Source organism: Arctopsyche grandis, chromosome 8 (genome assembly GCF_051622035.1).
Source record: "Arctopsyche grandis isolate Sample6627 chromosome 8, ASM5162203v2, whole genome shotgun sequence".
Lineage (NCBI taxonomy): Eukaryota > Metazoa > Arthropoda > Insecta > Trichoptera > Hydropsychidae > Arctopsyche > Arctopsyche grandis.
Window position 1 is genome coordinate 3,584,382 of NC_135362.1, and position 12,475 is coordinate 3,596,856.

General features: G+C 28.5%; 1 protein-coding gene across 1 annotated transcript; it reads right to left on the reverse strand.

Moving 5' to 3' along the window:
• Positions 1–5,323: 5,323 nt before the first annotated feature.
• LOC143915315 (kelch-like protein 5) lies at positions 5,324–12,121 on the reverse strand. Its single transcript, XM_077435888.1, has 11 exons — positions 12,091–12,121; positions 11,852–11,998; positions 11,627–11,778; positions 11,380–11,552; positions 11,109–11,306; positions 10,843–11,022; positions 10,608–10,766; positions 9,959–10,104; positions 9,657–9,870; positions 5,791–5,965; positions 5,324–5,682 (listed from the first exon to the last, which is right to left on the reverse strand). Exons 2-11 carry the CDS (start codon positions 11,968–11,970, stop codon positions 5,561–5,563), a joined length of 1,638 nt encoding a protein of 545 aa, XP_077292014.1. The 5' UTR covers positions 11,971–11,998; positions 12,091–12,121; the 3' UTR covers positions 5,324–5,560.
• Positions 12,122–12,475: the final 354 nt, after the last annotated feature.

Sequence of the window (12,475 nt, forward strand, 5' to 3'; positions counted from 1 at the left end):
ATATATATATTTAATTATTAATTCATGGCACATAGAATAATAATTACGACGTAGGGATGTCACTGTGGGTCGTTGCTCTTGTATTTAAAAGAATATAAAGAAAACACTTTAGTAAAATTAAAATTTTGTCCAAATCCCGTAGTAGGGATATGTTGAAAAAATTTCAAATATTTTTTGCCAAATTCCTAAATTAAAATTGGAAATATAGGTGCTTAGAAAATGGTATTGAAGAGAAACGCGTATTTTTAGAATCGAGGAATTGTATTGATATTATTATAATTATTATATTATATATGTATGCATATGATGATGAATATGTATGTTTGTGTCAGGTCAGAAGTAAAAAATAATAATTACATGTATATATATTTTGCATAGAGGAAATATTTTTAAAACGCTTTTTAAAAATAACATGTACAATGACAGGAATTTTTAAAAATGTGTTCGCTTATAATTGTGTACGTGCTCTTTGTATTAAATCATATAAATATTACTATCTATACGTGCGTAAGCACAGCTCCTTACAAATGTGAGTTTGGCTCTCTGATGTCCCAAGACTTTAATCGGAATGAGTCGTATAGTTTATTTGAATCAAAACTCTACTTATGACAGAGCTGAAGTATCATAATCACTGTGTAGTCGTGCAATAAATTGAATTAAAGTAAACTCAGTCACTGAAAAGATGATCATTAACGTTTAATTTTTATTTTTATTTCACTTTCTTTTTAATATGATAAAATAAGGTATTGCCTTTCTTCAAATCGTAGACTGATTATTAATCAAAAGGGTCCCAAAATTTTTGAAAAAAATTCAATGCTACCCTAAACTTATTTAGAACGATTTAACAAAACGATTATTTAATTTTTTTCAAACTTTAGCACTTATTTGGTGCTATTGTAAAATCAACGAAATATTGAAATTTCTCTCTTAGTAAAGTCCGACTAAAATTAATAAACTCACATCGTTCTTTTTTATGTTATATTTTCAGAAACATAAATAGATATTAATGTTTCAAATGCTAGAGTTAATGATAAAATAAAAATAGGCTTTAGTGTGTATAATTACTTTTAAACGAATGCAACATTCATCACGATGTCTTCCATTGTATTTAAAATAATATAATACTATTGTTAGTTAAATATGTATATGGAAATTGTTAAACTGGAAATTACCGAGACTTGGAACACTGCCTTATTTCTCTTTTTGGATAAAATTGTTTAAAAAATACAATAGATCGAAAAAACTTTCTTTTTTTGAATACATGATAGACTTTGGGGTAAAATTTTGTAAAACATATTAGATTTTTTATTTATACTTATTTCCTCTGAAGTTTCTTGTTTATTGGGTTCTGATGAATCAAACAATTTACATAGTTATAAAATAAATAAAATATAGTATTAGTAATATTTAATAAGAAATATATATATGTATGTGTAAATGTATGAATTATCCTATGTAAACAAATGTTCCCTATGAAACTTATCCATCACAAGCATATGAAACTTATCCATCATCAGCAGTGTTGAAAAACTACTTACTGATGTTTGCTCAACAAGCAAACTTGATATTAATCTCAATGCAGTTTTTATTTAAAATTTACCTTATATTATACTTACTTATATAAATGTTTTTCTGTTGATTGTTTTGGGAGCTCCCAAAGATGCTGTCTATGACAATAATTCGTAGAATAAATAAACATGTTTAGATATAAAGATATTAAATATACAAAAAAAAAACATTTAGCTTGAATTATATATGTTGCAAGTTGTGTATTTAAAGTAGTCCATAATAAATGTAAAATCTGGTTGAAATAAATGTATCAAATAAAATCGTTTTTAATTATTTTCATCCCACAAAACATATGAAGAAGTTTCACGTGTATAATCAAGTAATTTCAACAGTTTATATATTTGTAATGAGGAAAAACCAGGAAAATTGCTTTTCTTTACTTTGTCTGTTTCCTATGGATATTGTAAATAAGCTTTTTAATTTTATTATACGGTTTGACTCCTCGCTATTGCAATGACATCTATAGATGTTACGATACACTACAATTTAATAATTGTATACTATATGCAAGGACCCAAGCCGTTATTTATTTTGTACCAGTTCGGTAAAAAAAAAAAAAAATTCGGGTGTGACCAACCCATGACTTTATCTATGTATTTGAGGAATATAAGAAGGTTACAAAACAAAATTCGATATTGAACTGATGACTATGATAGCGATACAAATTGAGCGCAAATGTATGGAAACTTGCACAAAACAAAAGATCTACTTCCGGTTATCAGATTTTGTTCAAATTTTTTTTATTACTAAAAATCACTATCAGTATTATACTCATTAAATATCAAGAAAATAAAAATAATTTTAAAGGTCAAAATAAAATAATGAAATATTGTTTTAAAAAAAAATACTACTTCCGGTTTACAAATTCTGACCAAAAACCTACCAGCTCTAAGTTAGTACATAAAGGATAGAAATATAAATTTTCAGCTTAATACGTTCAGGGGTGCGGACAGAGTAGTGGGCACAACATTTTTGACCTTTCCACGAGGAAAAAAATCCCACTTCCGGTTTATTAAATTAAGTAATTTTTTTTTTATTTTTACTTAAAATCACTATCTTTATTATACTCAATAAATATCAAGAAGCTGAAAACAATTTAAAAGGTCAAAATAAAATGATGAAAAAATAATGAAATATTGATTTTAAAAAAAATACTACTTCCGGCTTACGAATTCTGACCAAAGCCCTACCAGCTCTAAGTTAGTACATAAAGGATAGAAATATAAACTTTCAGCTTAATACGTTCAGGGGTGCGGACAGAGTAGTGGGCACAACATTTTTGACCTTTCTACGAGGAAAAAAATCCCACTTCCGGTTCATTAAATTAAGTAATTTTTTTTTTATTTTTACTTAAAATCACTATTTTTATTATATACATTAAATATCAAGAAGCTTAAAACAATTTAAAAGGTCAAAATAAAATAATGAAAAAACAATGAAATATTGTTTTTAAAAAAAATACTACTTCCGGTTTACGAATACTGACCAAAACCCTACCAGCTCTAAGTTAGTACACAAAGGATAGAAATATAAATTTTCAGCTTAATACGTTTAGGGGTGCGGACAGAGTAGTGGGCACAACATTTTCAACCTTTCCACGAGGAAAAAAATCCCACTTCCGGTTTATAAATTTTAATAATTTTTTTTTTATTTTCATCACATTGCTACAAGAATTATACTTGAATTTTTTTGTGACGAACACACATGTTTAAGGGGTCGAAAAAAATAGTGGAAGAAAAATCGAACAAGAGTAAACTGCCACTTCCGGTTGACAGATACTTACTAAATTTTATATATAAGTCGATATTAAGCTTAAACTTTTAGATATGAAATTTCAGTTCAACAAACCAAAAGATTTCTGAGAAAAACATAAAAAACCTCGATTCTCTAGAGTAAAAGTACTACTTCCGGTTCAGATAGAAATATTTAAAAAATATAAGGTTATAAAAATTATTATTTCTATCATATTTAAAAAAAATTCAGTCTGATTCAGCTAGTGATTTGGGAGATAATTGAATTCAAAAACTTAAAAAAAAGAGGACACCTATAAGGGGAGGTACCATTTCCGGTCAACTTAAAAATTTGAAAAAAATTTACGTCGTGTCGATAAGAATTTCAGTAACCGATACTAAGTTTCAGTTCGATAGGACTAACGGTGTTAAAAATATCCCCAAAATACACACCCACACAGACACACACACAGACACACACACACATTTTTTCTAGATCATGAAAACGTGATCAGTGATCGATTCTGAGTTCGAATCAGTCAAAATCTCGAGTTCGAATTTTCGCATGATCACAAAACTTCATCTATTGTTACTACGTACATAGATAAAGTAAAAAAAAAAATATATATATATATATATATATATATATATATATATATATATATATATATATATATATATATATATATATATATATATATATATATATATATATATATATATATATATATATATATATATATATTTATGTACATCGATTCAGTTCCGGTTTTTGGTTCTATTTTATGTACTTAAATATTAGTTAATTTAAATACACACACCGTCTATACCCTTCTTTATACGACTTTTCGCTATAGCTTATTGTGATCGCTATAGCTTATTGTGATATATATACTTAATTAAAATGTAAAAGGAGAATATTTCCTGGCGTGTGCAGCTTTGTGCTGGTACACTGCGGAATAGAGAATAGATTCTGATGTAGCTAAAATGCAGACAAAATACATTATTTTATTCATACTTACACAATTGACTTTCTGTAGGTTTACCAACATTTCATCGGGCCCTGTTTTTATGTACTAAAGTGCAACAACATTTTAGAAAGAATCTAGTAGTCTGTTTTATTCTAGAAGTTAATTTTTACAGGTATGGGTGTATTTACTCTCGCTTTTCAATTCCGAGGCATTTGAATGGCTCTCTTTTGATAGTCAGTTTATAGTGTGTTCATTAATATCTATAATATATAATGAGTTCATTGACCACTCTCGAGCTTCACATATTATATTAATGTATTTAAATCGGAATCGTTAATATAATCTTTGATTGCTAATTGTAAAGTATGTGCCACACATTTTATTCCGATGAGATGAGGGAAAAAAGAGTTCTCAATGGAAGGTACAAATATTCTAGTTTTCTTCGTCTATTTCTCTTTCTAACAAGTTGACAAATTTGATCATATTAGCTCCATTATCTTTTATAACAAAGTAGATTTGTTTGATATCGATATAATATTTTTTCTAAAAGTTTCAAAAACATATTTTTAATATACATTCCTGTATATTTGTCCATTAATAATATAATTCCCAAAGTATATACATATAAATTATCGAAAAAAATATCGATTCGGTTTCGGTTTTAGTTCCGGCAAAAATAGCGGTTATTCCGGTTTTCGGTTCGGTTCTGGTTCGGGTCACTGGCATATATGCACGAAATTTAATAAATAAATAAATAGGCAATTAATAAATAAATAAACATAACGATAATTTCTGTCGATTTTGAAGATGCCTATCATATATATATTATATGTATATACATACATACATATGTATCATATTTCAGACGTTATAAGAGCTATCTGTTAAAGCACTGTGCGGGCAGGACCTACTAACATGATGACATCGACAATACCGACAATGTAAATTATCATATAAAATAATATTATCAAAAATCTATAATATATAAGACCATCGAATTTCAATACAAATTTAAAATTAAAAATGAGTTCCCACTCAAAATGTAAAATAAGTGGAATTTGTCAGTTTTTTTATTGCTTTTATTAAATATCATAATTGACAAATTTTTCATATAGATATACCTATACATAAATACATATATACATTTCAAATTTCATTTGGTATATATGTATGTACATGTACATAGTTTGAAAAATCATAGTGTAAGTGAATATAAAAGTATGTTGAAAAAAATAAAAATATATATATACATACATAAATACATGTGAAAGTTAGGAAATTCAATCCAATTCAAAAGCTTCTTTCCAAAATTAACGCAACATAAAATGCCCGTTGATTTGGACATTCGCCAATTATTTCCCACGTGTTTTTAGCAGGATCGTACACCTGTATTTTACTATTTCTCAAACCCCCTGAAAAATATATCAATAATCGACCAATTACACACAAACTAATTTATATAAATTATATATATCGAACGGATGCCCAGAAATAATGGATTATAGTTTGTGTAAGCTCACCAAAACATATTATCTTCTCGTTCTGATAAATTGCCTGAAATCCATAATCTTTTACAGGCATTTCGCTTACTTCAGTCCAACTGTTACTCCTGGGATCGAATTTTTCTACTTGACCGACATGTTTAGAACCACAGACACCACCAATGCAATAGATTGAATCGTTGACAACAACCGCCTAAAAGTCGCAAAAAAAAAAATAGATACTAGTTAGAGAGTTCGTTAAAAATAATGATTATCGGAATATAATTTTTTCGAATCGAACAACAGTATTCTGTTACTTTCGGTTGACGGGTGTTCATCAAATTTTATATAATTATAACTTGGTATTAATTATCGATTCTGAATTCGGATCAATTTAAATCTCGAAGTCAAATTTTCACACGATCACAAAACATATTCGTATAATATATTTTTGTATATATTTTATTTTATTTTATTTTATTAATTGAAAAATCAACAGACAGGATGTACAGAGATAGGTATAAAAAACACAAAAAGTAAATAAATAATATATGTAACATCCGAGTCCAATAATAGATTTTTACAAAAATGAAAAAGATAAATATAAGGAAAACAAATTAAAAAGTAAAGAATAAAGGCATGACAAAATATGTAGTACATTGCATAATTAAACTATAGTATTAAAATATTTGGAAAAGGTTATAAGATAGAATATAAGAAGAAATTGAAATTTACAAACAAATGAAAAAGGTAAATACAAAATAAACAAATGAAAAGGAAAGGAATGAAAGCTATAATATGATTAAATAGCACATTACATAACTAAACTAAAGTATAAAAATAATGGAAATATTGGAAAAATAGAATAGAAGAAAAAATGAATCAATCGGTCAAGATTCTCTTGATGTTAGACCTGAATTGATGTAGGGAAATACCAAACAGATCAACCTCATTCAGCTCTCCGTTAAACATACGATAAACGCGCTGCAGATAAAAATATTTTTGGGAATTAGTATTGAAAGGATCAAGTGAAAAGAGTGCAACGCGTCTAGAGTATCGAACTGGGATTCTGAAATTAACCTTATTCAGTAAATCAGAACAATCAAGGAAACCATTTATGAGCTTAAAGAAGAATATAGCATCAGAATGTCGTCGCCTGACAGAAAGATTGTTAAAAGAAAGGATTTTTAAAATGTCGGAAACAGTAGAATGGGTATAGGTAGGAAAAAGGTAGCGTAAGGATTTAATAAATTTAAGTTGAACTTTCTCAATACAATTAATATGGGATAAATAAAAAGGTGACCAGATAATTGAGGCAAATTCAAGGTGAGACCTTACAAAGGAAAAATAAAGTAATTTTAGTACATAAGGATCATTAAAGGGTTTTGTTGAGCGGAGTAGGAATCCAAGAGATTTAAATGCTTTGTTGGTAATAAAAGAAATATGTTCAGAGAAATCTAGTTTATTATTGAGTATTACACCAAGATCCTTAATAGAAGATGACGTGTTAAGGATTGAATGATTTAATTGATATTGATTAGTAATAATTGACTTATTTCTAGTGAAATTTAAAATAGAGCATTTTTCTAGATTAATAAAAAGATCATTATTTAAACAATATATAGAGAATCTATCTAGATCTTCTTGTATCTTATGACAATCGTCTATGGTGTATATAGGTTTGTAAATTTTTAAATCATCAGCGTTAAGAAGTATAAAGGAATGTTTGAAGATGTATGAGATATCATTAATATAGAGTAAAAAGAATAAGGGACCTAAATGCGACCCTTGTGGGACACTGGAAGGAATATGTCTAAGTGATGATCTAAAACCATTGAGAATTATGATTTGGTGACGATTTAGTATATACGAAGAGATCCAACGAAATAAATTTCCTCGGATTCCGAGGGACCAAAGTTTATTGAGTAAAAGGTTGTGATTGATTTTATCAAAAGCTTTAGAGAAATCCGTATTAACGACGTCTATTTGGATTCGTTTGTCCATATAAGATGTGAGAGTACTAGTGAAATTAAGCAGGTTAGTCTCTACCGATCTCCCCTTAAAAAAACCATGTTGTTCAGGTATAATGTAGTTTTTGAAATTGGAGAAAAGGAAATTATAGATAATTTTTTCAAAGATTTTACTAATGACAGATAGTTTAGATATAGGACGGTAATTCTCAATAAGATTCTTATCACCTTTTTTAAAAATAGGGGTGATGTAAGATAATTTCCAATAGTCAGGAAATTTACCGTTCGACATAGAAAGATTGAAAAGGATTGTTATGGGAAGAGATAATGGGACAGCACATTTAACAAGGAAAAAAGAAGGCAAACCATCACAACCCGCACCAAGATTAACATTGAGAGAGTTGATGTGACTGAGTACAGTAGATAAGTCAAAATGAAAAGTAGATAAGTTACAAGAAGAAGTATCTGTATTAGAGATAGAAAGGTTAATGGTAGAATCACTATTGAAAGTGGAGTCAAAATAGTCAGCAAAAATGGTACAGATTTCAGAACCATGTGAAGCCGACTTATTTCCATAATACATTACGGAAGGATATGAAGAGGAGGTATTTTTTTTTGAATTTATATATGACCAAAATGATTTGGGATTAGTTTTAATATTATTTTGAATAAGAGAAATATAATTTCTAAAGCAGATTAAAGAATATTTTTTAATTCGAGCTCTTAATAGTGAAAAACTTTGATAATCTAAGGGATTTGAATAAATTTTAAATTTTTTATGGAATTTGTTTTTTTCTTTTATTATTTTAATAAGAGACGATGTAAACCAAGGGGGATATTTGGTACGTTTAGATTTAAGAGTAAAAGGGACGTGGCATTCAATAATATTTTGTAAGGTATCGTAAAATTTTTTACAAGCTAAATCAATATTTAAATTGGACAAAAGTGAATTCCAATTGATATCGCTTAAAATTGGAATAATTGTAGCATAGTCAGCTTTTCTAAAGAGGAAAGTTTTATTATAATTATAATTCAAGGGTGAAGATTTGTTGTAAATTATTGAGATGCAAAAGGATAAATGATGAGAATCTTCATGGATTAGCGTAGAGTCAGCACGAGAAATATATAAGGGGAAACTACTAATAGCTAGGTCAAGAATACGATTATTAGTATTTGACAAATAATTGTATTGATAAAGTTTATTATAAGATAAGAATTGAGTAAAGGAAAGGGAAGAAAAATTAATACAATTGGAAGGAAATAGATGCAGATTTGAGTCGTATTTTGTCCAATCAATAGTGGGAAGATTATAATCACCGAGTAAAATGAATCGATCCTCTGGATAATTGGTTATTAGATCAGATACTTTATTTAAATGGGTAACTAATAGAGTTTGGTGAGAATTACCAGGAGGAATATAGACAGTACAGATATTTAGTTTAAAAAATTTAGTGGTAATAGTAATCCAAAGGTCTTCTGTGGAAGTTAACCAATTATTTTGAATGACAGAGGGTAGATTATTTTTCACAGCTATGATTACACCACCACCAAATATTTGGTTATGAAGAGAATAATCTCTGTCACGTCGAAACACCTGATATCTGGCATCAAAAAACTCACTATTATTGAATGAGTCATTTAGCCAAGTTTCTGATAGACAGATAATATCATAAGTATTAACTAATACATTTTGAAGAAAAGAGTCAGATATATAATATATATATATATATATATATATATATATATATATATATATATATATATATATATATATATATAAATATATTTTGTCTTCCCCGCGCCCCCAAAACTGCTGGGCTCAAGGCGTCTACACTTTTATATAAATGTTCAATACATTCAGGTCAGTAGACAGTCAGTAATTATAATAAATCATGTGTTCTTTTTTGTATTAGTTATATATGAGTTTAAACTTACAGGAAAGTTTCTTCTTTTCCATTTCATCGGACTTAACTCCGTCCATCGATTTGCATTTGGGTTGTATACTTCAACCGAACTTAAGTCATTTAAATTAAAAGAAGAAGTCCCGCCGAACACATAAATTTTTCCCTTATAGACTACTGAGGCATGATTGCGTCTACGTTTTTTCATGGAGGCAACATTTTTCCAGCTGTTTTCAATGATATTATACCTGAAGCGAAACAAAGAAAAATCTGTTTTCATATTCCGAATTCAATATTGGAATGATGTATGAATGAACTATCACGAAATGCACTCACTCTTCTACGGTGTCCACTGAACCCTCGTTGTATCCACCGATAACAAAGATTCTCTTGTTAATAATGACTGATGTTGCATCATACTTTTCCTTGTTCATCGGTGCTAAGTCGGTTAACTGTTTTGTGTGTAAATTGAACGAATAAACCTGAAAAAGTCAAGCTTTCAAGCATTTTTTCTGTATAATTTTTTTATACATTAGACATGTTTTTAATATTTGTATTACTTGATTTTATATTTATTTCAAATATGCGTGGCGCAATTTTGTCAACGCGCTCTTTAGGTTTGCGCGATTTTTCGCTGCGCGGTAACGATTTTTTAGCAAATTTTGGTATGAAATACATTTTTAAAGCGAGTTAAACAATATTTAAACGTATTTCAAGATTCATTTTAATTTTAATATCTATTATGAAAAGTTATTTCCAATTTGATCCTTAAATTACAATAAAATTTAATTTGTTTTAGTTTCTCTGTGTCATTTTCCCGTCATCGAAAGAAAAAAACCTTGTTGTTTTGTTAGTATTGGGTATTATTTTCGTTATTTTTCCTTATGTTAATTTATGACTTTGAAGTTGGAGTGGGGGGGGGACGCCACTGATTCAATGTATAACAATAATAACTATAACATATGAATTGTGTATAATTGCATACCTTATCATTCAACCTGTTTTCTTTTGTATCCCATCCACCAAATATAATCAAATTATTTTGAAATGTCTCTGCCGAAAAATTTTTGATATTTATATCAATTTTCAAGAAATTGGTCCATGAGTTAGTAATCGTATTGTACATTTCGATCAAACTAGGTGTCTTAAATAAAATAATACACTAATTAATATATGTATGTAACATCAATCGTGCAAAAAAACATGCTTATTCTACTCACATTAGAATAATAACCTCCTCCCACAATTAAAACTCGTCTATCGAAATTTCGGAAACCGGAATTCATCAATTTCAGAGAAGATCTATTTTGGGGAAATTGGTGCCAAAGTATGGCATCTAACAGTAATTGACATTCTTCAACCGATTCACAACACAGGGACCTCACTTCTTTCAGTAAAAACTTCAAAAGCAAAACAGACACAAATATCAAACCTCTGAAATCGTCTCATTATTAGATACATACATATGAAAATTAAAACCACCAACCGAAACAGAACAACATGGTAACCTGATACATTTCAGTAGTGAATATAGATCCTTCTTCCTGTTGATCCAATCATGTTTAACCCATTGAGATAGTCCTTTGAAGACCTGCTCTTCTGATAGCGCATACAAGTTATCGGAAGAAAGTATTTGTTTCACATTCTCAACTGACAAATTCAGAAACCGTATATTCGTTGTTATCTTAAAAATCAAAACATTTATTTTAAATATTTTTTCAAAAGCACTATTTAGACACGTTAAGATTCCGACGTACGTTTGAAAAATTCTTTATAAAATAATTATCAATATCTCCGAGTCTTTGTGAGACTTGACTGTTGTCTCGAAATATCCCTTCTACAAATAAATAGCAATAATCTTTTAGCTTATCTAACTGCCACAACTGAGCCAATTTTAGAATGTTTGCTATCTGCTCTACCTGTAATTCCGCTGTAAAAAAAATAATAAAATTTATCCATTGAAGTACAAAGAAAATCAATAATTAAAAATTCGTTCGTACTCACCTATAGTCCCCTTATATAAGAATTCAATAGCTTTGCTCACAGATATTTCTCGGATACCCTCAGTAGGCATATCCAATACTCGTGAATAATCATTCAATAATCGTCTAAACAACGCACTCGCCATATGCAGAATTGACTTGTGAACTGCATATCTAAAAATTGCATTATAAATTAAAATCAACAGGTTTACAATGTTATACTTCTGAATTCGATGAAAGTTATTACCTTTTATTTTTGATTATTAATTCGATATCACTATACATATTTTGCGCATAGAAATTTTGCATCCATTGTATGTGGGAAAATCCATGCTTCATTTGAGTCTGCTGATCGAAGTCACCCATTATCAAATAAGGAACCTTTATGAGTTTACTGAAAATAAAATAAATTGGAACAGGAGAAATAAAGTTAGACGTACAAATAGACTGTTTTAACAAATGTGACCAGTATATGTAAATGTTTACCGTCTTGTATATTGAAATCGTTCGCTCGAAAATTACTGTTGAAACTGTCGTATTTTGCACTATTTATACATTTTAGTGTGTGTGTGATAAAAAAATATCTGACATTATCTATAAGATAACAGGATGTAGACATTCGTTTACCTTTAATAGAATTCTATTAAAATAAAATAAAATGTTTGATTTTAAAGTTCATAAATTGTGTTCACAATTCATTTCAGGTCCATTCTAATAGCTGCTGATCGAGTGATCACGTCTATTTCACTTATTATATTTCTTGCTAGTTTTTTAAGTATTATCTTATTTTAATTTTAGTGTTAACAGCATTTTGAATGTTGTAAAATATTTTTACAACATTCTCAAAAATTTACACCCTGGGATATTTGGA

Excerpts from the sequence above, each read along its gene's own strand:
- LOC143915315 (XM_077435888.1), bottom strand. The coding sequence starts at position 11,970 with ATGGGTGACTTCGATCAGCAGACTCAAATGAAGCATGGATTTTCCCAC. Across the intron at positions 11,023-11,108 it reads TACCATGTTGTTCTGTTTCG|TTTTTACTGAAAGAAGTGAG; the intron begins GTTGGTGGTTTT and ends TTGCTTTTGAAG. Across the intron at positions 5,966-9,656 it reads GGAAAAGAAGAAACTTTCCT|GCGGTTGTTGTCAACGATTC; the intron begins GTAAGTTTAAAC and ends TGCGACTTTTAG.